A 26876-nucleotide genomic window follows, 5' to 3' on the forward strand; every position below is an offset into this window, starting at 1 on the left:
ACCCCTTTAATTTTTAATGAACTCTTACTTTTACTACAGTCAGCTCCAATGAAGCCAGGAGGACAATCACAGGTTCCTGTCATAGTATCACAGTGGCCTCCATTAACGCATTTACATGCCCTTTGGCAGTATGGACCATAGGTACCTTGTGGACATTCTGTTTTAAAACAGGAAAAAAAGCAATTAGGAAATACTACTTGTGTGACCCTACAGTTTCATAGCAAGATCACTTTGTTACCTTACACCTAAATTTTGTTTTCAACCTCTATTTCTAGTCTAATTATTTGTTCTTATAAAACCAAACCTAATTTGTAGGCTTTTTTTTTTAATTGAAGCAGCAGAAAGTCACTTTAACCTATGTTGGTTTTCTCCAAACTGCATTTTTCACTGTAACGTGAGCCGTAATCCTGGCCTGTGAATGGAAGACTGTGCAAGTGTTTCAGAGAAGAGGACATGGGGGATTTCCATAGACTCACGAGTTACACATACAAATGCAAAACTGGGAATTCTTTTTCTTAAAGGGAGACCTTGTCCTGTAATAACCCAAACAAAGTGGCCTTGGCTGGAGTACCAGTGCAATTCATATATGAGGATAAGCTGTCCATGAATAATTTGTCTGACGTAGATTTAAATAGGCTTTTCAGGTGGCATTGTATGCATGTGCCTTGCTTCAGATGTCTTCTTTTTGAAGAGCAGTTTATTATGGACAATGCTAGGCAGATATCCATTCTCTCCAAATTTGCATTTATCTAAATAGAGATTGACATTTCATGTTTCCTCATTTCCCTGATACATTCAATGGTAATGGACAAAGCCATTTCCCCAAAACACAGCTGGTTATTGTACGCTATTTCAAGGCTCCAGTGCTAGGGCCTGATTCTGATCTCATTTACCCCACTGTCAATCAGGAGGAACTCCCATGAAATTACATTCTTATAAAACAAGTGGGGGAGAATCAAGAATCAAATGTTTATTGATGCATCAGAATATTAAATAGATTTTCCTAATGTTCAGGGCTGGATTAAGGCAACCCAGCGCTCTAGGCACACCATGACAATGGGGCCCCACGCTGGTCCCAATTCACCACTTGGAGAGAATCAGAGGAAGTGGCATGGGATCCCCTTTTCCTTGCCAGGTACAGTAGGTAGCCCCCACCCCCACCCCTTGGGAGCTGCAGAGACAGCCATGTGATGCCCTCTGCCCATGGATAGAGTAGTAGCAGGAAGGGTGTATCACTTGGGTGGGAGGGCTGGGCCCGCTGCACTCTTCCCCCGCCATACCCATGGAGTTCTCTGCAGGGGTGGTGTTGGCAGGTCCCCTCAGAGCAGTGGGTCTTGGAGTTAATATCCCATTGTGATACATGGGGCAGTTTGCCCCTCTCAAAGCTGTTTCAGGCTGTCTGCAGGCTCAGGCATCAGATACACTCAGGTTACGTTTTCAAACTTTTCTCCGCAACTGTGACTTACTTAGGTGAAAGCTCAGATTCTGCTGTAATCGTATGATTCTAGGAGCTAAACCCAGCTGCTAGCAACAGCCCTCTGGTGCTTGTACTTTAGACCAGTTCTGGAACTGTTGGCCTCTGGAGGTGCATAGTGTGTCCCCTTTTCCCTAGTGTATGGTAGCAATTTCTAGATCATCAGAAGCGTGAACGCCTTTCTATGTCAGCTGTGCTGAGAATGGCAGTACAGCCCTTTCTAAGGGAAACCATTTACCAAGACAATTCACACTGACACTCGTTGCTGGAAATGACATTCACTTTCTCCCACTCTAAAAAAGGAAAGCCTGTGGCCATACTGGAAATCCCCACCGGAGTATATATGTGGCCAATTTCTAGCCACGTGTCTCTTCATACTTTGTACTGTAGGAATTTATGGATGTTAATAATTCACTCTCTTTCTTCAGTGTATAAAATCATGATTTGTGTGGATGGAGAAGAAATCCTTGCCTCCTCTGAACTGATCTATACAGCACCTCAGAACAGCGAATGCAGTCGGGATGTCTTTTAAAAATAACATTGGCTGCTACCCACAGATACCAGATTAACTGTACTAAATGGACATATGTATTTACAGAATATAGATTCTCTTTTGTTCCATAGGTCCTTTTTACTCAGTACATCGCTTCCCCCTATCCACGGGAAGAGCAAATCTGAGAGTTAAATCAACATCTCTCCCTACGGGGGTATGATAACACAAACTCACCCACATACTGCAGATTTTACCGAATAAATTTTGCAACTTCATGTACACAGTGAAATGTAAATTCCTGCTGTCGGAGAGAGACCCCCCTATAATGTTCTTTCAATATCCACTAAGAAACAGTGTCAAGGAGACATCTTCAGTATAATGATTTCATTTAGCCTCTTTTTCAGTGGCTTCCCTACTTCCTTTTGGTCTTTGTTTGGCTTTTTCCCTTTTTATTCTGCTTCACTCACCTAACTACTTTTTCTCCTCTCTGGCAGAGGTTTCAGAATTGTTTCTCAGTTCAGGCTGACAAGGTTTCTTCCATGACTGGACGTGGTTCCAGTAATATGTGTAATTCTTCCCTTCCCAATGTACTTATCCTTTTAACTTCTTATTTATTTCAGTTCAACAGGGAGCAACACAAGCCGTGAAAACACATCTGCTTCAACATTCAACATAATTATCAGCAAGTTGTTCTCATCTGTTACTACTTTCCAAGAGGCTTATATGCAGACAGCCAGGGCAATTTACACAGAATCCTGCCATTTAAGTAGGCTATGCATCCACAAAGAAGTTTAGTTTATAACCACCAGTTATCTAATAAAGACATTTTCTAATTTAACAGCTTCCTGTACATCAGAGTTATGCTTTTCTGAGAACTGCAAGAACAGCAGCCAGATTTCTAAATCATTTCCTGATCTCTTCCTTCTGTCTTGGGTTAGTTTTGCCATGATCTAAATTCCTTATTCTAATCCTAAATCCTGAGTTAATCCAGAATTCATGCTTCTAGATTCTTTTGTACCAACAGTATATACTCGGGCTTTCCTTACCAATATTAATTGCATCTTTTGGGGAAGTCTTCATTGCATCTGAGAGTTAGCATCCCAGCCCGAGTCCACTGACTTGTGCTAGCAGGCCTTGCACTAGCTGTATAGACGTTGTGGGTCAGGCTGGAACTCAGGATCTCAAGCCTGGAGCTTGAAAGCTCAAGTGCCAGCCCAAGCTGTAACGACTACACAGCTACTTTTAGTGTGCTTGTGAGAGCCCCAGTGACACAACTCTGTGGACCCGAGCTGGGTGGCTCGTTTCCACATGCAATACAGACATACCCTTGAAGTGTCCCATTACCTACAGCTTTAAGATTGATCATTAGTCGTTGGAGCTGATGAGGTTGGTCTTCCCAGCTGAAAGTTCACCAGGCTCAAATACATCTGTAAACAACGCAGAGTGGCAGTGTTTTTTTTCTATCCACTAGAGCCATTAGTTTTTTTTTTCTAATTTTACCACACCCAGGCAGACTTGCCCATCCACAGAGTTATGGCTAACAGATGGGATTCGTATTGCTAGCTTACCTGCTTCCTCTGTACCTTGCCAAAAGACTATTTCAATTCTCTACTCCAAACTTGAGAACATGGAAGTCCAATTGCTCTTGGCTGCTGGAACCCCAGTTTCCCAGCCAGTTGCACCTTTTATGGATATTTTCTTGAACCTTTTTTCACAGTATTATAAGTACAGCCGTTGTTGCCAGAAACTGTTTCCAGCAGTATCCAACCACATGTTGACTGGACTAAGGCCAACTTGACTTCTTTGGGAGTGGCTTCCTACACTGCGCCCAGTTTCAATAGCATACTGAAAGCTTCTTCAGCATGGGATAGAACAGGCCTGATTCTCTTCTCAGCTACAGCAGTTTGAAGCAGGAGTATTTCTACCAAAGTAATGGTGCTATCCCAGTGCAAAGGTGGTATTAGATGAGAATCAGGCCCTTGATCTCTTGCAGCACAGATCCCCACAACGAAACACACACTAACTTTAAAATCATCTGGTTATACTCCGACAACTTGCCACTGATTGGTGAAAGCTACCGAGCAAGAGTATAAAACAGAAGCAAAATTTAGATGCAATACAATCATTTTTTCCATATGAATCCGTATATCCCAGTGATCCTCTTATTTCTCTAGGCAGAAAATTAAACAAAACAAAATCTATTCATTGAAAATCTGCTCTGTAAGATATTGTGCAACTTCAGTTCCTATGAGGGCACTCAGCACCAGAAAGGCACAAGCCTTATACACTTTGGATGAAGTCCTGGGCCTACTGAAGTCAATGCCAAAGATCTCATCAACTTCAGCGAGGCTAGGATTTTACCCTGTAACTTCTTCCTTTAAATCATGGCAATGGTGCAACTTTTACTGTCTTAATTTTCTTATTCCAAGGCTCAGTTCAGAGGTTCGTACTCAATTTTTACTCTGGGAAGCGCCACTGAAATGAATGGAAGTTTGCCTATGTTTGGCCCTTGTACATCTATAGAATGACTAATAAAAGCTAAGATACTATGATCTGGGGTATTATGCTATATATCAATATATTTAAAAAGACACAGTCAAGTAACTAAGGCCCATAATGTTACTTCATCTGAACATTTATTAATCTGGTGGGGGATGTACTTCAGATTTCAAGGGCCTGAGTCTGATCTCATTTACACTGGTCTAAATCAGAAGACAGTGGAGTTACACTGGTGTACCGCTGATGTAAATAGGGGGAGAATCAGACACTGCATTTCTATTTCTTTTTAAATACAACTCGTGATAACATTATGACAGTATGAGCTCCCCTAATCTGTTTCTACTCTAGTAGTGAAGCACAGTGTTTAACTGTTCCTGGACTTGCACACATGGCTGCTGACATCAGCACTGAAACTGCTGCCAAAAAGGGAAGCAAACCAAAAGGAGCCATTCAGGATTCCAAAGAAACAGAGAGAAAGGGGGGAAAAAGGTTTTCCAAAGAGAGAAAGACCTGAGCTTGAAGAGCGAAGATGCTTTATTTTCCTTTTTATAAGAGGACATTACACACCATGAAGAGTAAAAACAAAATTAAAGCTGTAACCAAAAAAGTGATTAACTGTCTCCTTTTTAGTCACTTCACTGCATGTTTCCTATCAGTCATCACATTCCTCCACAAGCTACTTTACTGTTGTCTAGAATATCAGTCTGAGACATGTGGGTCTGGGAATATATTTTTTTATGATGGAATGCTCAGCGAATTGGCATTTTGTCTTTTAAACTAGTCACCCTTTTCCAATCCATAACAATCTGTTTAATTTGATTGTTCCTCAGAAGACCGTGCAACTTAACTGACTTTATGAATCATTTTAGATATATTGCCAATTGCAGCCTGTTTTATAATAACCATTTGTCCTTAGTTTAGCACTCAGAGCTTTCGGGAAGCACTCTGGCTTCGATATTTTGAGAGGCGAGAGCTACACAATACACATGTGTTGCTGCAGGTTAGAGGTGGATGTGTATTCATGTCACATTTCACAGAAGGGTCTGGTGTAAAAATGATTTCAGAAAATTGTGAAACATTTGTCTCTAGAAAAAACTCCTGATCCCAGCAAAAAAAAGCCTTACAATAATTAAGGGCCAAATTTGACTCCTCTTACTCTCAGAGAGAAGGACTTTATACCTGGAGTAGACTCATTCCAGGCTGCAGGTATTACTAAATATGAATAGGTGTGTCAGAATCTGGCCCCAAAGAATTAGGCTTCCTGTCAACTACTTTTCAAAAAAATTGGAATGAAGCAAGAATTATACATACTAAGGTCACAGTGGATTCCATAATAACCCGGTAGGCAGGTACATTTGCCTGTTGCTGGGTGACATTCCTCATTTTCTGCAGAACACTGACACAGTTGGTTACAGTTCTTACCATATGTGCCTGCTGGACAAGCTGAGGGAAGAGGAAATGTAAACCAATGAATTAAATTTGTCTTGGTAAATATAGCACTCAAACAAAGAGCAGGCTAAAATTTATTAAATAAAACTACTGCCTACAGAAGTATGCTGCCCTCTGGGACTCTGGTTTTATTAAATTTACTTGGGGATTACTTTGCTGTTTGATTTTGTTTTGTGCAGTCAATTTATGCCCAACTGCCAAGGGCCAGCTGCAATTTTCTTGTCACTAAAGAAAATCATAGTGTGATGTCAGGTAAAATCGACTAAAATAATAGTATAACTCAAGAGGGACCACATGTATGGATAAAGACATTTTCCCTTGTGTAAATAGTTTAAACTTTCAAGGTTGCTTTAGCACAAACATTTGTACATGTTGCATTTTGTCACTTGTCAGCCATGCTGCCTACATTTTTCTGACTGTTTAGATCTAGGTTCTTATATTAGTGCGCACCACACCATCTGAGCACCTTCGTAGAAATATCAGGCCAAATTCTCAGGTGACATAAATTGGTACAGCAAAAGCAACTTGAATAAAGCTGTGGTGGTTCTTATAGTTATTTATCATTATTTTTATTACTTAGCACCTAGTGCCACTGATTGGGGTTAACAGCCCATTGTGTTACACACTGTACACACACACAAGAAACAGGCAGTCCCTGCCCCAAAAGCTTAGAGTCTCACAGATCAGATAGGGATCGGATTAAAATTTCAATAATCAGATCTTTTTAATAGTAAAATTTATGCTCAGACAACAGGTTTCTGAAATTTTGCATTAAGGAAAAGCAAAATAGGAATCATAGAGCTTGGAGCACAAAATAAATCCAGTTTGTCTTTAAAGATAACCCCAGAATGGATGTGGTTCTTGCCACTGACAATAATAAATAATAATGATAATAAAAATACAATTTTCTGGTGCTCCGGCAGCCAAGAACAGAAGCTGTTCTCCCAAAGAACACCAATGGACGGCAGAGGTGGAAATACTGCCTGCCCTCTGGAGGGACAGAATCCTCAGGTGGACTGGACACTTCCCTGGGCCAGCTTTGTTGAATTTTGTCCCCCTGCTTGCTCTTGCAATCTGCAAGCAGAAAAATCTATATTCAGCTTTCAAGCTGTAGTCCACTTTTATTAATGCAATGTTCTAGCAGTCCTTACTCCTTCAGAGGTTGATTAAATCAGCTGTTCAATTATTTAATAAATGAATCAATCCCCTGTAGATTTTTTTCAAGGGGCAATTAGTCACATGCTTGTATAACAACTTACTTTTTTCACAGCCATAGCCAGTGAATCCTTGAGGGCAGCCACACTCTCCATTCACATGGTGACAAGGGGTACCTGAAGGGCAGTTGCAACGTTTGGTGCAGTAATTGCCATAGTAGCCAGGCAAGCAGGCTGGAATAACCAAACCAGTTTTCATTAGAACAGATTGCAGAAGGGCTTAGAAGAAGCTAAAGACCAAGTTCAGCCCCTGACTGCAAGGGAAGCCGATTATTTCATGCTTTAGCCGGCAAATATATATGAAGAATACTGGTGCTTCCAAGAAGACTACCTCCCCCATTAATAAATTAATGACCATTTATTTCTGTTGTTCAAATGTTACATTAGTTCCAGAAGCAGGAGATGAATTCCAACTCACAATCAGTGAGATCCTGGCCCTTTGAAATCAATGACAAGAACCCCATTGACTTCAAGGGGGCCAGGATTTCACCCATGACCTTTCCCTTTAATGTAAACCTCCTTATGCTGCACAGAAGAAAACTTCATGTGACACTGTCATCAAGAACGACAAGTAAAAATATAAAGTCACCAAGTCGGATCTTAATTATACTTTGAATACTTCTTGCTTTTGCAAGATAAAAATCTTGGGTTTTACAGCACCTGGTGTCCGAATTTTGTCATTTTCTCTGGGGACACTAGAGAAATTTTTCAATGTGACATTTAAAAATTTATTTTATTTTAATGAAAAACTGCATGTGTCATGAAAGGTACAGGTCTGAAAGGACTAGAGACTGACAGCAATTGACATGAAAGAAATTGAAGGGACACAACGTTGATCATCATCATGAGGACAATCTGCTAACGGGCAACTCCAGTTTGACCTATGGAGAAGAAGAAAACTACCACAGCCTACCAAAAAGTACTACTTAAGGCTTAATTCTGTGAAATGCTGAGTTCCCTCATTGATTTCAGTGGGATCATGCCAGGGCTTAATGATACTATTGCAGGATCAGGGCCTTAATGGAGCAGACACAGTACTCTGTAGATGTCTTGGTTTTACTCTCAGCAGAAACTCACGTTTGTCGCATCGTTTTCCTCGCCATCCTTTTTCACAGTGACACACTCCACTCTGATGGTGGCAGGAAGAGCTGTGTTCACAGTCACACCGTTCCTCACACTGCTGCCCAAAGTATCCAGATGGACAGGCTGAGAGGAAAATTAGATAAGCAGAATAATGGTTCCTCCTGGTCTACAGAAAGCTGATGTGAAAGCCATCAGCCACTGACAAATAAGCTAATATTTATCTTCTGGGAGAGTGGGATGATGAATAGATGATACAAGCACTGAATTTATAATCTGATGAGAGTATATTTAGCATATTTACAATTGTTATACTTGGTCCTGAATGCTAATGACTATGCACAGGAAAGTTTGCAAAGTGGCAGTAACCTGGAATCCTAAAGATCACAATGGATTGTATAGTGATGGCAATACAATACACACTGAACAACAACATACTGTGTTAATAATGATAGTAAATTGTGCCTAGACAATACTTATCATCTCAAAGGACTTTACAAGGTTGCTAATGGGAAACTGAGGCCTGAGGAAGTGAAAGGCCAGTATTTCAAAGATTCCTATGACTTTCACTGACAAATGAAACTTGTGGATTCTCAGCACGGGTAGAAAAAACAGTCCACTTGTGACTTTGCCAAGATCAGACAGCAAGTCAGTGGCACAACTTGAAACAGATCCCAAGTTTCTGGACACTTAGTCCTAAATTCTGTTTTGCTAAGGTACTTATATGCCCCACATTATTATAGTATCTGAGCACCTCACAGGCTTTAATATATTTATCCTCATATCACCCCAGTGAGATAGGGAAGTGTCCCATTTTTCTTTTGAGCAGAGAGATTAAGTGACTTGCCTAAGGTCATACAGGGAATCTGTGGCAGGACAGGGAATTGAATTCAGGTCTCCCAATCCTAAGCTAGCACCTTAACCACTGCACCATTCTTCCTTTCTAGCCACTAGCTATCTCTAGTGCTCTTCAGAATGAAAAGTATTAAGATCAAATTGAAGGACAGAAAGTGACTCAATGTCCTGGAGGGAGAAAGAGCTAAAGTTCCAGACAAAGGAGTCAATGCAAGTGAGAGAGAGACCCTTGGGAGTTGAAATGGGCAGCCACAGCTATAGAATGATTAATAAAAATACAGGAAACATTAATTAATAAGATGCTTTTTATAGAGTCGAAATTTACAATCAGTCAAATCAAAGAAATTAGCCTTCCTACCAACATTGCACTGGTCCCCAATCCATCCTGGATGGCAGTTGCATTTCCCTGAATGTCGGTCACAAATTCCACCATTGCCACAGCTACAGTTCTGCTCACAGCTCTCTCCATACTTCCCATCCTCACACTCTGAAATCAATCAGGGCAGAATTTTATCAGAATCATAAGTGAATGAAAGGTCCAGTCAAAGCAAATGGAGAACATGACGGAACTCACCAAGTTCACAGGCTATTCCAGTCCAGCCTTTGGGACAAATGCATTGTCCAGTTACCTGATCACATACAGCCTGATTGCGACACATGCAGTGCTGTAAACAGTTCATGCCATATAAACCAGAAGGACAAGCTGTAAACAAAATTTAACATAAGAATGGCCATACTGGGTCAGACCAAAAGTCCATCTAGCCCAGTATCCTCTCTTCCGACAGTGGCCAATGCCATGTGCCCCCGAGGGAATGAACAGAACAGGTAATCATCAAGTGATCCATTCTCTGACTCCCACTCCCAGCTTCTGGCAAACAGAGGCTAGGGACACCATCCCTGCCCATCCTAGCTAATAAACCGTTGATGGACCTATCCTCCACGAATTTATCCAGTTCTTTTTTGAACCCTGTTATAATCTTGGCCTTCAAAACATCCTCTGGCAAAGAGTTTCACAGGTTGAGTATGCATTGTGTGAAGAAATACTTCCTTTTGTTTGTTTTAAATCTGCTGCCTATTAATTTCATTTGGTGACCTTAGTTCTTATGTTATGAGGAGTAAATACACTTCCTTATTTACTTTCTCCACATCAGTTATGATTTTATAGACCTCAATCCTATTCCCCCCTTAGTCATCTCTTTTCCAAGCTGAAAAGTTCCAGTCTTATTAATCTCTCCTCATACAGAAGCCGTTCCATACCCCTAATAATTTTTGTTGCCCTTTTCTGAACCTTTTCAAATTCCAATATATCTTTTTTGAGATGGGGCGACCACATCTGGACACAGAATTCAAGATGTGGGTGTACTATGGATTATATAGAGGCAGTATGATATTTTCTGTCTATCTATCCCTTTCTTAATGATTCCAACATTCTGTTTGCTTTTTTGACTGCCACTGCACATTGAGTGGATATTTTCAGAGAACTATCCACAATGACTCCAAGATCTCTTTCTTAAGTGGTAATAGCTAATTTAGACCCCATCATTTTATATGTATAGTTGGAATTATGTTTTCCACTGTGCATTACTTTGCATTTATCAACATTGAATTTCATCTGCCATTTGTTGCCCAGTCACCCAGTTTTGAGAGATCCTTTTGTAGCTCTTTGCAGTCTGCTTGGGACTTAACTATCTTGAGTAGTTTTGTATCATCAGCAAATTTTGCCACCTCACTGTTTACCCCTTTTTCCAGATCATTTATGAATATGTTGAATAGGACTGGTCCCAATACAGACCCCTGGGGGATACCATTATTTACCTTTCTCCATTCTGAATGCTGGCCATTTATTCCTACCCTTTGTTTCCTATCTTTTAACCAGTCACCAATCCATGAGAGGACCTTCCCTCTTATCTCCTGGCAGCTTACTTTGCTTAAGAGCCTTTGGTGAGGGACCCTGTCAAAGGCTTTCTGAAAATCTAAATACACTATATCTACTGGATCCCCTTTGTCCACAGGCTTGTTGACCCCCTCAAAGAATTCTAGCAGATTGGTGAGGCATGATTACCCATTACAAAAACCATGTTGACTCTTCCTTAACAAATTATGTTCATTGATGTGTCTGACAATTTTGTTCTTTACTATAGTTTCATCCAGTTTGCCCGGTACTGAAGTCAGGCTTACCAGCCTGTAACTGCCAGGATCACCTCTGGAGCCCTTTTTAAAAATTGGTGTCACATTAGCTATCCTCCAATCATTTGGTACAGAAGCTGATTTAAATGATAGGTTACAGACTACAGTTAGTAGTTCTACAATTTCACATTTGAGTTCCTTCAGAACTATTGAGTGAATACCATCTGGTCCTGGTGAGTTATTACTGTTTAGTTTATCAATTTGTTCCGAATCCTCCTCTAATGATACCTCAATCTGGGACTGTTCTTCAGATTTATCACTTAAAAAGAATGGCTCAGGTTTGTAAATCTCACTCACATCCTCAGCCATGGAGACCGATGCAAAAAATTCATTTAGTTTCTCCGCAATGGCCTTACCATCCTTGAGTGCTCCTTTAGCATCTCGATCGTCCAGAAGCCCCACTGACTGTTCAGCAGGCTTCCTGCTTCTGATGTACTTAATGTTTTTTTGCTATTACTTTTTAAGTATTTGGCTAGCTGTTCTTCAAATTCTTTTTTGGCCTTCCTAATTATATTTTTACACTTCATTTGCCAGAGTTTATGCTCCTTTCTATTTTCCTCACTAGGATTTAACTTTCACTTTTTAAAACATGCCTTTTTGCCTCTCACTGCTTCTTTTACTTTGTTGTTTAGCCACAGTGTCTCTTTTTTGGTTCTCTTACTATGTTTTTTAATTTGAGTTGAGCCTCTATTATGGCATCTTAAAAAAGTTTCCATGCAGCTTGTTAATTAACCTCCTCATTTTTGTGTAGGTCCCTTTTCTGAAATTTAATGCTACAGTGTTGGGCTGCTGTGGTGTTTTCCCCGCCACAGGGATGTTCAATTAAATTGTATTATGGTCTATATTACCAAGCGGTCCAGCTATATTCACCTCTTGGACCAGATCCTGTGCTCCACTTAGGACTAAATCAAGAACTGTCTCTCCTCTTATGGGTTCCAGAACTAGCTGCTCCAAGAAGAACTTTATCTCTGCATCCCGTCCTGAGGTGACATGTACCCAGACAATACGGGGATAGTTGAAATCCCCCATTATTATTGAGTTTTTTATTTTAATAGCCTCTCTAATTTCCCTGAGCATTTCACAGTCACTATCACCATCCTGGTCAGGTGGTCGGTCATATACCCTACTGCTATAGTCTTATTTGAGCATGAAATTACTATCCATAGAGATTCTATGGTACAGTTTGGTTCATTTAAAATTTTTGATTCTACACTTTCTTTTATAGTGCCACTCCCACACCAGCACGACCTGTTCTGTATTTTTGTACCCTGGTATTACTGTGTCCCATTGACTATCCTCATTCCACCAAGTTTTTGTTATGGCTATTATATCAATATCTTCATTTAATACGAGGCACTCTAGTTCACCCATCTTATTATTTAGACTTCTAGCATTGGTATATAAGCACTTTAAAAACTTGTCACTTTTTAGCTGTCTGCCATTACATGATGTAATTGAATGGGACTTTTTTTTCTTTTGACTGTTTCTCATCAAATCCTACATTTATTTTATTATCTTCCATCCTCTCCTCCTTACCAGGACATAGAGAACCTCCATTAATAGATCCTCCCCTAAGGGATGTCTCTGTTCAAACCACATGCTCCTCTGCACCTGTCGGCTTTCCCCCTGCCCTTAGTTTAAAAACTGCTCTATGACCTTTTTAAGTGCCAGTAATCTAGTTCCATTTTGGTTTAGGTGGAGCCCATCCTTCCTGTATAGGCTCCCCCTTTCCCAAAGGTTTCCCCAGTTCTTAAAAAATCTAAACCCTTCCTCCCTATACCACCATTGTCTCATCAATGCATTGAGACCCTGCAGTTCTGCCTGTCTAACTGGAACTGGAAGCATTTCAGAGAATGCTACCATGGAGGTCCTGGACTTCAATCTCTTACCTGGCAGCCTAAATTTGGCCTCCAGGAGCTCCCTTCTATCCTTCCCTATGTCGTTGGTACCTACATGTACCACGACCACCGGCTCCTCCCCAGCATTACACATAAGTCTATCTAGATGTCTCGAGAGATCCGCCACCTTCGCACCAGGCAGGCAAGTCATCGCAAACCCAGCTATCTATGCTTCTAATGATCAAATCACCCATTACTAATACCTGTCTCTTCCTAATAACTGGAATTCCCTCCCCCGGAGAGGTATCCTCCGTGCTAGAGGATACCACATCATCATCTTGAAGGAGGGTCCCAACTATGGGATCATTTCCCTCTGCTCCAGTTGGATGTCCTCCTTCCCTGAGACTTTCATCCTCCTCAACAGCAGAAAACTCTTATTAAAAATGCACACAAACTACAAGAATAAGAAGCCATGTCTATACGGACTATATCTGTGCAGAAATTTTACTAATGTTGACAGTTATAATACCCTATATTCCTTCCCCCTACAATGTATATGGTAAATGTCAATTCAATTAGGAATTTTGTGCAACATTCAGAATACAAAACAGCTAACAAACTAAAGCAAGGAAACTATTTACGGTACAGGAAAGCAATGCATTCGAAGTAGGATAGTGCAAGTTAAATACATAGAACTTAACTCTACCTTGTCTTGCACCAATCTGACTGATTGTGCAAGTGATGTAAATCAGGTTTGGATCTGACCTACAGAGCCTGACTCCACTCTGATTTACACTGGAGTAAATCAGGAGTAACTCTGTTGCAACCAATAGAATTACATTAATGTAAAACTGGTTGGGAGCAGAATCAGACCCCTTCAGAACATAGTGGACAGCAATAGTTGACATTTAGTAATAGCTGAAGTTTATTAATATAGTGTCATAGCCACAGGCCACTTTGAGGACAGCACTCAAAGGGTTTACACAATGAAATTTGTTTAGTGATAAGTGAAGAAAGTGCTTAATTGTATCCCAAAACAATGATCTCTAGTCTTTCCCATCCTCACCTATGATAGCAAGAGCTTGATTCTTCACAGCTTTCTCAACAAATAGGCTATGTACTGGTTCCACTTTTTAATGGTTAACTTTGTACGATACACAATTTTATAATTATTACATCTTTCTATCCACAGCAGGCTGATGATATTTTATAGCTTGCCTATTTTTAATTTAAAGAAATTCAAATAATGAATTCCCCACTATGGGTACTGGAACTAGAACTTGGGAACTTTAGCTCAAAGGGCAGAGGCTTGTACTTTAAGTGCTAAAGTGACAACTCCATAAATTGCTAGCAGTAGTAGGTTCTAGGCCACAAAATGGAACAGTCACTAGAGGAGGACACATACCCAACATTCCCTTTCCTCCCCCCCCCGCCTCTCCTGATGATCAAATTATCAGAGAAACCAAACACACAGAAGAATCCACAATGCACCATAATAGAAAGGAACTGTTTGTGTCTGAAAATATGTAGTTTGATTTAGGGTCCTTCTGACTGAAAAAGTAGTTGATTTACAGTTAATTAAAACAAAACAAAATCAACCAAAAACCCTCTACTATTTGAAGCTATTTCCTTAAGAGAAACTTCACATTTCAGCCAATACTGTACCCATCAGTATAAGGGGAGGACTTGTGTGTCTATACTCCCCTCCCCCATGGAAATCATAAGCATGTGGAAAGTCCTTTTGTCCTTAGATTTTAAAAGGGGCTTTCAGACTTCCCTAAAATACAAATAGCTACCATTTTACTGCAGATTTGTTCAATTAGCAATTCCAAAGTGACTGGCGAAGCTCCCAGTGATGACATTCAATCCTAGATTTAGCTTATGGTGTATAGAGCAACCACAAACTAGCGATTTGTAGGAGGATAACTGCTACATTGGGATGAGAGCACAGGGCTACATTGCTGGTTCTGGATCACTTATCTAGACAATCCAAACCTTCTGTTTTTAAATTGAAATAGGTCCAAAGGGGGTAAAGTGGATAAATATTTGATGTTGCCTGGATTATTTTTTATTTCATTTTAATTTTCAAAGATGGCAGGTTTTCTGTCTTACTACATTCTGGGACATTTTATCCCTCTTAGTCAAATCAGCTATTCTCTGGAACTCTCTACTGTACCCCTTCACTTTGTACTCCTGGGAGTTTCAGCTTCTACTGTTTTGTGCTTGTATGGTACCTTAGACAATGAGGTCCCGGTCCAGGCCTAAGTACTATGATAATATAAATAATAAATAAAAATACTGTATAATAATTTATGTGCGGACTTCTCCTAGCTGCCCACACACTTAATAAATATTAGTAGATATAGGACACCCTGAACTTAAAATGGTTCTGTCCCTCAATTAGAACATTATTTTTATAGACTGTGTGGCCCATTTGTACATATGTTTAATTAACATACAGTAAAGCCTGTACCAAAGACCACCCTTATTCAGCAATCACCTGTATGTATTGCTGTAAGCATAAATCAGTTTCTAAAAGACCAATATCTGTCTGTCCCTTTGCTTAAGGTAGGTTACACTGAATATCTATACTGGAAATTAACTTTAAGATATTCTGCAAAAAACATACAGAACTTCCACAAATAGAGTTTGTGTGGCTAAGTCCATTACCAACTGGGCAGACATCAGCCAGTGGGTTGTGATAATATTTCTATTATCTTCTTTTGATTAAAAGCCATTTGATAAAGCAATGTACAAAGCCGGCAATTGAAATACTAATGAAAATCCCTAAGTAAGAAGTTTTGTTTTCCCCTTCTGTCATCTTCTTGCAACAGAAGTTAAGTTCTCACTGCACCTTGCTGGCAGGTAGCTCCTCTCCATCCTGCTGCGCAAATACACATCCCAGTTACATGATCACAGCGCGCTCCATTGTGACAATTACAAGCATGACTGCAGCCTTCCCCGTAACTGTCACCCTGGCAGGCTGCAAAGAGAGTACCATAAAATGCAGTTACAACACATCAAAGGAGGCATCATACAGAGCAAAATTCAGACATAACCCAATTCAAGAGAAATCAGTAAGAAATTGGCTTCTCATGAAACACTGTTCATATCATACCTATACATAAGTTCATATATTAATCAGGCCTGACACTAAATAATGTGGGCTTAAAGATACATATCAACGCATTCTGAACAGATTTTTATCAAAGACTCAAATCACGCGGGTGATATATCACCTGTCATTCTCCTGTACCTTGGAATGTCTTTGTCTTAAACTAATGGTCCAGCAGAACAGGCAGCTTGACAGGTTGGTTATTTATTTGCAGCCTGGTAAGAGAACTGACAACTTCATTGTTTTCATTGTTCATTTTTCACAGTTCGATGCTTTAGCTCGCCCGAAGCCTTATTCTTTGGTAAGAAAGCAGTGATATTTCCATCACATTGGGTAAGCAGCTGGCTCCCAGGTGAAAACTTAACCCTGTATCTCACAAGTTTATCCATGCTTCAGCTCCATTTTGTTCTCTACTGGTGTTGCCTCCCATGGACAAAATGGCATTACAAGATTTCTGCTGTCTTCATTGTCATGGCTCTGTCTTTAAATGGCAGTAAATGGAGTATACTGTCACTTTGCTTTCTAAAGTATCACTCAAGGTAGTTAAGGAAGAAAAACAGGATTGTCCTTATAGATAGCCAAGATAAAAGAATAAGATACTTGTTGTCTTGGTCTTAATGGAGGCTTTAATTCTATTGTGTCACACTTGTTTTCCCACAGATAATAAACATCATCGGCATTCTTCCCAAGAGCAAATAAACAGGTCTGATCCTGTGAAATGCCATGTGTCCTTTGCTCCCATTAACTTTGGCACATAGCACCTCATGGGACTGGGCCCACACTTTGACCTTTCATCAAAATCCCTAGCCCTTTTGGGGAGCAAGATGTAGTATTGCATGAAGGACTCATCCATGAGAGATAGAACAGAAGAATGGAATTTTCCCCACTTCAGTTGTGAATGTGGTTGACAGCATTTGGCCTATTCATAACCTGTAGCTTCTTGTCTGGGCTTTTCAGTGTCCCAGTGTGATTTACATGGATGACATTTCACTTGTAGCACCTTTTCAACATATTTTTTTTTAAATCAGTTAGGTCCCATCTGTATCACTACTGTAGCCAAGCCCAGGGACCTGGTTATAATGTTGTTAAACTCTATATTGAAGACTCAGACCATCTGAATGAGCTTTACCTTGATTATGGAGATAGATTTAAATTGTGGCCACAATACAAATCAGCATTATGCTGTAAAAGGGTGTTACTAAGTCCCCGATTTAGCGTAGATTAACCCTGAGAGTGTATCTCACCAGAAGTTTACATCACGTGCATACAAATCTCTTGTTATGCCTACTAGGAGACAGATGGGATTTATCAGTGAATTAGAAATTCCAAAACAAAAGCAGGAACTCTTGGTGAGGAAAATTAAACATTCTTGTCTCTTGTTAGGAGTATACAAGCCTTCTTGGTTCATCTTTGGGGCATACTGCTTAGCAGGGGATTTACAATGTTAGAAGACTGAAACAGCAAGTGAAATTATCAAGCTATGTTTGCAGGTTTCTCTACTGATGGAGCAGAGTGAATTGAATTCTTCTTCCTCTTTTTTTGATGAGGAGTGTAAAGATACTAGTTTATAAACTACATTAGGTGGCTAGGTAAAAAATCAATTAAAATCCCATGATGCCAGAATTATTTTTCAGCATCCTTCTGCACCTCTCATTACTTGAAAACAAATGCTGCTCCCCCAGCTGTGAGCGCTAGCAGATTCCAGGAAATGCCAGCACAAATACGCAACACAGAACAAAGGCAAAGAGGCATGTGTGAATGCCCCCAGCAAAGCAGGGGTCAGAGTACTCTCTGCAAGGCTTGAATTATACTGTTTGGAGCAGTAGGACAAACAGTACAATGGATCCAAATCTTAAAACGGTTTCTTCCTCTTCGATAGGTGCCATTGTTTTAAAAGATTTACAGGTGGACAATATCTCACCCGTACCTGGGGGTAGAATGGAGCTGGCTGCACACCCAGTGCAAAAGCCAGCTTGTAGATCCAGAGCAGGATAGCTTAACAATTTGCTTATTGCTCCTCTGGCCCGAAGCACTGTGCAGTGCTTGCTGTTGATGGCAGCATGTGCACTAGAGCTGATTGGACGTGCCTAGCTAACCATCCCACATCCTTTGTGGAAGCTGTGCAGGTGCACTCACCAGACATGCACTCAAAGTGTCCTGGCCTGTAGGACGGATCTTGCCATTCTGCTTGTGCAGAGCTGTGTGGGGCAGAAGCTTCCCATGGCTTTTCCCCCTACCACACTGTGTATGGGCAGAAGGCAGGATTAATCAATGCTTGAGTTACCGATATTAGCAACTTCTAGAGCTACCGGAAAGGTCCCTCAGTTGAATCAGCCACTTCATTCCTCAGGGAACTTGGCATCTTAAGTTAAACTTCTGGAAATAAGTGAACTTTAGTCATGATCAATGCTGGTAAATGTTGCTGGTGTTTGACACAAAGCAAGCACAGATTTCAAACTGACTTGCAGGCCACTACTCTTGGCAGAGAGAAAGAACAAGTCAGACTCATTTATTTAACCTTCCTTGTTTACATGTTCTCTTCAGATAGGTTGCATCCTGTCTTGTCAATAATTCTGAAAGCTTTCTCATCTGCACACTGGGACTTCCCAAGGCCAGCAGCTCTTAATACTGCTAAGTCTTAGATCAACTCTATTTCTGTCTTAGTTAGGTTCCTCCAAACTTTAGCCCTCTTCCCCATTACCAAGGCTCTCAACAGCAGCCCTGATATAAATATAATCATATCTGTGGTTAGATGACCTGGAAAAATGCACTGTTTATTATTATTGTTATTATTATTAGCAACCTTTGGCCAAACCTGCAAAGTCATCCACACAGTACACGGCATTACTAGATGATGATACATTGTTTAGCTAAGAAAGAAACAGGTCACCCCTTTGCATTGTTATTTGACCTTACTCTTTTGCAGGCAAAAGGAGTCTTGAAGCCTTTGGTGTCTTAACTAGCACAAGGGATAAATCAAGGGCAGCATAAAGCTTTAATGGTTCCAGTGCAAGAGAATAAATGGTTGCTTTCTTACGTAATCCCAGTAGACTTTGCTACGAAGATGAAGGGGGACATGTGAGGCCTATGACAAAGGGCCTCATTTCTTAATTGAATTTAATAAAATGTGTAGGAACAAAGCTTCCCATTTTTAATACAGTTTACAGAGCAGTCAAGAGCGAAGCTGACGGATTGTTCACTTTGTGGATCTTTTGAAGGGCAGTGTACATGGACTGCAACCAAGAAACAAGCAACACACCCACTCAGCAACACCTCTGCTCCCAAACAGCACAGACATATTTCAATGGCACTATATTTCACAAAGCCTGTTGATTAACCTATAAACAGGGTAGTAAGAGAGATTACCATTGACATGAAGAATTTTAATACATTAAACTGAAGGTGGAATAGCTGGTCCAGGTGTTTGTAGGAGGAAAAGTAACTGGGTGGAGGCACTGACGGATTGTTTGGAAAGTAGGTGGGAGGACAGCAGAAAGGTTCAACAACATTGTCCCTGAAGTCAGGGGACTTGTCCAAACAGGGATGGGGGAGGTTGTGGGAGAGGATCTTTAGATAGAAGGGAGGATGTGTGAGCTTGTGTGTACAGAGGGAATTGAAGGAAAGAGATGGGATATGGTAAGGTAGGTAGAGGTAGCAAGAGTGTTTGGTTGTTGCATGTCCCATGACAGCAGGCCACTGTGGGGGTTGAGCTGGAATAGGGGTGGTCAAATCAGGGTGCATGTCTGGAAAGGTTGCAGTCAGGTTTGGTCATTAAGGTGGTTGGAGTTTGCAGGAGGGTGACAAAATGGAGGTGTTTGTCAAATAAGTGTATTAAATAAACTATAAACTTCTAGCTGAGAGAATCATGACATTTGTGGATCAAAGGACCCCTGTACAGGCCTCCACAAACAATAAGAATCGATTTATTGTGCGATGCTGCTATGGATGAGTATAAATTGTTCTGAGCTGTCTGCAGAGGATGATTATACTGTACTTTCAGGGTGAAATCCTGGCTCAGTTGAAGTCACTGGGGTCAGGATTCATCCTCAGTGTTTGAAGGATTAAAGCTTAAATAAAAAATTAATTTGGAAAAGAAAACACCATCACTGATTTTTTCAAACAACAAGGCTCAGTGATGCCTGCAAATGATGCTATGAAGATAAGGAAAAGAATGACTTTCCATCAGATTTGCTGGCAGATTTATTAGAGGATCCAGCAATAATGTCTATTCAAAACAGAAACAAAGCAACCACCACAGAAGCTACATTGTTAAGTGGGACAGTTTATTCTTGTTTGTGAAATTCCAGGAACTTACCTTTTTTGCAAATGACATTTCTAAAAATTAATGATAAAGCCCCCCCCCGCACACACACACACTCCACCCTAATAGCAAAACAATCTCTGCTTTGATTTTTTTCCACAGTGTACTTTTGTAATCTTATAATTGGCAATATGATAAGACTCAGCAGAAACATGGGAGTAACATTTTGCCGTTTAACACTTAATAGAAATGAAAAGTTCGGTTAACATATTACAGGACACAACTGTGCTATCTAAAAACAAATGGGACGTACTGTGAAACACTTACAGTGTTTGATGTATTGTAATGGCAGTAAAAGGAAATAACAGAATATTTGCATGCCAACCAAAAAAATTGTTTCCATTTATGGCATCTCTGGAAAGAAGTATGACTTACCTATCTAACTTACTAGGTTCTTCTAGGCCTAATAAGGAGCAATTTTTAGAGTTAGGAAGATGGACTTTTGTGAGCTTTGCCACAGCTTTGCTGGGATCATTGCTGTTATACGTACGTTGGTCACACTTGGCTCCCACCCAGCCAGGGAGGCATTGGCATGTTCCTATGATGTGGTCACAGTGAGCTGCATTCTTGCATTCACACACCTGGTGGCAGTCAACTCCAAAAAATCCATCTGGACAAGCTAAAAACGGAAAAAAGGTGGGTTTTATAAAAAGCAGTTCCCATTTCTTTACACAACTGTCTGGCAAACAGCAAACTCCAGCTCTTGCCTTCTGGAAATTCTGTACATGGGAAAACTTTTAGTTGGTGCCCTTTTTAGTTATACTGTCAATTTGAAATTATACTTGGGAGCCTGTGTCCCATTAAAGGTTAAAACTGAAAAGCAGTGCATGGGGAAATCCACACACGAGTCCCATTATTGTGCATGTCCTACAATTTGGGGTGTATGGACCCTGATTAGTATTTTGCACATATTATACTGTTGTACAGATTACAACATAGGGAAATGCAGCTGAGCCTATAATCCAAAACCACAAGACTAGAGAGTTAATGAATGTGAATTCACATAAACCAGTTGTTATGTTATTAAAAGGAGCTGTGAAGAAAAAGGTGAATAGACTAAAAAGAGGAAAGACTTCCCAGTTCTATGTGAGATACATGTGGAGATAAGGTGGATCTCAAGAGGTCAGGCAATTCTGTATAACACAAAGTCTAGAAGACCATCCTTGTCCCATCTCCTTATCTTTAGACTTGGGGACATACGATCCAGTTGACTGTCCTGCCATATTTCTAAGGAGTTTTACAAAACAAATATAAGATATATTATTGTAGTTCAGTGTTTACAGGAAAAACTTGCTAGAAGAGGCAGATAATTCACATTGGCAAAGAACATCAAGAGCAACTAAATGTGGCAGGGCCTCTTCAGGGCACCACAGAGATTCAATAAATACACTTGTAGAGTGTGAGAAAGATTAGACCTGCTGATTCAGGCTATGTATGCACCAATAAGGAACACTTGGCATAGTGAGAATAAACTGTCAACAATTGTCTCAGTGGCCAAGAGGTTTCTATATCCATATTATGCGCAAAATACTATGCTAAAAGAATGCTAAGGTTGCCTAGTCAAACTCTCAAAAGTTAGGAAGTGACAGAATTAAGGCTGCCTGTCCAACCTTAATTCAGCCCCCTCGTGCATCTGCATTATCATGAAGTTTTAATTATATGAATATGTCCAGTTTTTACACAGGACCCCTCCCTCATTCAGTATACTGGATGGACACTGAATGAGTAGCTATGCAATATTTTGTTTTATCCACATTGCTCAATGTGTGGCATTAGGCTTTACTTACTGCACACCATTTAAACCCTACCGAATTATTAATTTCCTCATGAGCTTTTCTATGATGCCTATCACTATAATGTCTGAGTGCTTAAGAAACATTAATGAATCAAATTTGACAGCACCCCTATATTGGTGGACACTTTTTACCTTAACCTCTGTGCCTCGGTTCCCCATCGGTAACATGAGATTTTGTGTGTACAAAAGTTGTGTGTGTACAATTTTCTATTTTTTTAAAAAAAGAAACCACCCAATGCACAAACAAATCCCCCCACAGGAATTCCATCATGTGGAATCATACTAACATCTGCATGGATCATCAACATGGTTGGAACCTTTAGATCTACAGCATAGACTTCTGCCACATGAGCTAACTGAGTAACTGATAGCAATAAGAGATTGTTATCCTCTGTCTGGAGCAGTCACTGGAGGGAGATGAGACACACTTTGCCAGTGGGTTTCAAAGATGGCAACAGAGGAATGTTGAGACTCAGGAATCTTGTGTTCCATTCCAGGTTCTGGAGGGATGCGTTCTCTAGTGGACAGAGACCTTCTGACCCCGTCTTAGTCCTGTCTCTTCCCCACCACCTCCCATCCATGTACGGCTGGTTCCTTGTTCCAGTGTTCTTGTCTCACTAGCCCTAGTCCTCAACATCCTGCTGGCCTTCTCATTGCAGTCCCAGTCTCTTTGCCCCATCAGTCCCAGTTTCCCATGCTCTGCCCCCTACCTCCTATTCCTCCACCTGCCAGCCCCTCCATTTCTCACCATTAGGCTTGATGTAATGGTGAGAAATCTAATTCTTCCATTGCTGTTGCAACTGAAAATGGGGTCTTGTAAAAGAGTGTTGCTACCTACCCTGCCTATAATACAATGAACTCCAGTACAATATCTGTAGACAACAGTGGACTAAAATAGAAAATGAATGTAAGTTCTCTGCTGGCAAAAGGTAGTAGTGGTGGTGTAACCCACACACCTGCTGGGGGTGGTGTTCTGTCCCATCGAGTGGCACCAAGACCACTTAGAGAGAGAGAGTAACGAGTTTGCTCTACACCCTCAGCTAAAAGGCAGTTGGTTTTTAGCTCATACAATAGAGGCTCATGCACTGGGGCTCAGGTTTGATCCCGCCTGCCAACCACCAGGATCTGTTGGTGTTACAGTAGCACAGAGCAAGGTCTGATTTGGAAGTTCACTTTGCCTTGACAGTGGCAGCTTGGTTTTCTGAACATATGATTTCATACAACTGGCTCATTTACTCCAAGTGGAATGGCAATTCTCTTCTTCAGTCAGTCCAGCCTGTAGCTTCTTCAAGGTCGCATGGATGCTTTGAGACTTACTGTACCTTCCAAACACATGGTGTCTCAGAGAAATGGGGAAATAGAATATATATCGGTGTCAAACAGTCAAGAAGTATTAGTCAGCCTTCTGTTTATTTTTATTTGGTGGGCAAGCCGATATCAAGCTGCAAATTAGAAATTACTGCATGTGGTTTCAACTCTTAACTGAATCACTGTATACTGCATATTATTGTTTATTAAGTTCCAGTAGTGTGTAGGACTCAGTGTACAAGAAATACCTTCCCCAACTACTGAAAATAAGTTTTTGAGTCTGTGTCCCAGACAGGGTTGGCAAATAGATTTTGCCAGACAAAAGGACATAGATTCACCTGTCTGCCTTGATTTACGTGAAAAATGAGCATTGTAAGCTAACGCAAAGGAAGTCTTTTTGCATACAACATCAACATGAGGATGGTAAACCAGTACTCTGGGGAATAAAGCACAGGGGAACGGTGTCATCCTGTCTCTAGGATCAAAACAGTGGATTTTGGGGTATAAGAAGAAAGCAAAAGGATATCCCTTTTATCCTTCACTGGGGAAGCAAAAAGAACAGCGCTTTTTCCATTTATGACAGGAGGATCCCTGCTTTGTTAGTTGGAACTGCTGGGAGATAACTTTAACAGGCTAAACTAAAGTAGCTTGTCACACCTAAAGCAAAGTTTATATTTATAATAAATTTATGATTGTTTTCACTATATTTCAATGCTGTGAAGTTATAAAGGACCTGATCCTGAGTTGTAGCAGTCAAGCTGTGTGTACATTGTTCTTTTGGGGACTGCAAATCTGGTAATTTCCGTGAGTGTGCAGTGAAAGAGGGTTGGATACTACAGGGGGACACTTTCAGAGGGGCTGCGGTGCACCGACTGTTACCTGCAAGGTACAGTGAGGGCTGGCAGAGCCCTTTTCTTTTTAGTATATACTCAACGTGCCTCAGGTGGCATGTGACCAGGATACATCACCGAATTTGGTCCGCTGGTTCCATCATTAGTTTCCCTGTCCTGGGCTGGGTACTGACAGGGAGCATGACATGAACACTGATCCATGATTATTTGGGTGACTAACAGACTGGTGGTGTCAGGGAGCTGATACACCGTTAACGACAAGCAAGTCTTTCTCTTGCTGAGGCAAGAGGGTAACAAGATGACTCCCAGTCCTGGGCACCTCAAGAAGAGTCACACTCCATGTGGACCACCAGCATGAGAGGGGGTGAGACACATTTTGCAAGTGGGTTTCACAGACATTTGCTGACAGCTGAGGATTGGTGAGACTCAGGAAGCTTGAGCTCCATTCCAGGCTCTGGTGGGAAGTATTCTCTAATAGGCACAGATTCTTTGGAGCATTCCCCCCTCAAGTTTGATCCCTTCTGCCCATCCCATCCAATCTATCCATAAACAGTCCTGTCTCTTCCCCACCCCTGGCTGCTTGTCCCAGTCCCTTTATGCTTACCTATCCAGTCCCGGAAATAATGTATATAACAAAATATATTGTCTTTTATTTTGATTTCATTTTAGTTGACAAGTTCAGAATTTTTGTTTTTTAGAAGTACTCCAGGAAGAACAACCAAATTATCTCAAGACTGACTAACTTGTCTTACAATTCATATAGCAGAGAAAGATAAGCAGAGGGGACAGTGGTTCATTTAATCCGTTCTTCTTGCTAGCATATATTTGTTCCTTGCAGAATATTTTCTTATGCTTCATGTAGTCTAGTTATAAATGTCTCGAGCACTTCTACTTCCCTCAAGACCTTTTGCATGAAGCCATATCTGCCATGGACTGTATCAATGGTGGAAGTGAGTGAATAATTGTTTTTTTTTTTATAGATAGCCAAACCAAAAAATAAAATAAACTAAATTTGGTTCGTTTCTAACCAAACCTGATTCCTGCCCTCCTTCCCCCTTCCCCCCAAATGAAAAGGCAAAACACGTTCATTCAGGTCGAACAAAACATTTTGAATGCCCACTTGAATCAGTGTTTGAAAATGAAATGCCAAAATGGGGTTCATTTTGAAAACACTGAAGTGAAACTTCAACATTTCCTACATTTGTTTTCCTCTAATTCTTTTGCTCAAACTATTCGCCAAATTTGATCCAAATTCATGAAAGGTTTCAGGACCCTGAAAAACCCTTTGGCAACTTTACTATTTGCTGAAAAAAAATCACCTTGCTCTAATCAGTGGAGTATTGTATTGTTCGGACTGCCCAGAGGGGTGCTGTAAGATCTTATGGAGAGCTATAAGAAAAAGGCTGTAGGAAAAAAAGGCCATTTTTTCCATTTTACGGTTTTTAATTTTTCATGCATAAGTCTGAGGATTCATGTCTCTTTTATGGATTCAGCAAATTCTTTCTTTAAGACAGAAAAAGAACTGAGTAATAAAAATAAGGCATGGATAAGTTATTTTGAAAAAGAGCCTTGCACAGTGTTCACAAATTACCTCACAAGTTTCTCCAGCAGAACTCAGATTGTTTCTTGTCTTTTAACACTTCCTCGACAGAATGAAAAAGGAAATAATATGTGCAATTTCCACAATTTGTAGTCTGTTGAATATTCTGTTATAGCACGGAAGCTGCAAAGTGCTTTCATTTCCACTAGAGGGCAATAGATGCACAAGTGGTTAATCTGTCTCATTCTAACACACACACATTTTTATCTACCTAAACTAGCTGATAATTTTGCATGTGAAACAAAACAGCCAAGGTTTGGTTTAATGATCATTGTCTGTAAAATGTGCAACAAATCAAATTCAGATATTTCGGCAAAATGACAGATGACTTACACATTATTTTTACTGTACCCCAGCCAATAGACCTTTTTTTTTTTTTTTACTCTCTGCATAGTTTATGGCGTGAAAACAACATCACAAGAACATGCAGCAGATCAAGTATAATATATGTACGAAATCCAATCCAAAATAATTGTTACTTCATGTTAGCTAGTTACTAGGTGATAACAGATGCAGTGGTAGACTTTAACGTTAGAAGCCTGTATCTCCTTAAACAGCTTATTGGGGGTCAGGGGGAGATGTTTTATTCAAAGATAATATTATAAATGCCATGGGGACAATGAAAGAATTCAAAAGTGGAGCAACGTTTTTTCTCTGTGTTAAAGCAGGAAGACTTTCGTCAGAAACGCTCCAATTCAACAAGGTTCGTAAGCACATAAGGAGTCCCATCAAGTCACAAACTTAATGTTAGGCAAGTGCTTAAGTACCCTGCTGATCTGGGTTATAAAATTTAATTA

General features: G+C 40.5%; 1 protein-coding gene across 12 annotated transcripts in view; it reads right to left on the reverse strand.

Moving 5' to 3' along the window:
* The window catches only part of LOC140917185 (uncharacterized), a 315283-nt gene that overhangs the window by 33855 nt on the left and 254552 nt on the right, over positions 1 to 26876 (reverse strand). For 7 of the 12 annotated variants that reach the window (XR_012160738.1, XM_073359435.1, XM_073359429.1 and 4 more), the window contains 8 exons: positions 21016 to 21144; positions 15944 to 16072; positions 9639 to 9767; positions 9423 to 9551; positions 8207 to 8335; positions 7175 to 7303; positions 5778 to 5909; positions 29 to 157 (listed from right to left, as the gene is read on the reverse strand). Coding sequence is in view for 11 of the 12 variants with exons in the window: in XM_073359435.1 (XP_073215536.1) it covers positions 29 to 157; positions 5778 to 5909; positions 7175 to 7303; positions 8207 to 8335; positions 9423 to 9551; positions 9639 to 9767; positions 15944 to 16072; positions 21016 to 21144 (1035 nt within the window). In the remaining variant the exon portion in view is untranslated. Of the gene's footprint in view, positions 1 to 28; positions 158 to 5777; positions 6990 to 7174; positions 7304 to 8206; positions 8336 to 9422; positions 9552 to 9638; positions 9768 to 15943; positions 16073 to 21015; positions 21145 to 26876 lie in introns of those variants that run through there. The other 5 variants (XM_073359439.1, XM_073359431.1, XM_073359433.1 and 2 more) reach the window with 5 other exon arrangements.

The sequence above is a fragment of the Lepidochelys kempii genome, chromosome 9, assembly GCF_965140265.1.
Source record: "Lepidochelys kempii isolate rLepKem1 chromosome 9, rLepKem1.hap2, whole genome shotgun sequence".
In the NCBI taxonomy this organism is placed as follows: Eukaryota; Metazoa; Chordata; order Testudines; family Cheloniidae; genus Lepidochelys; species Lepidochelys kempii.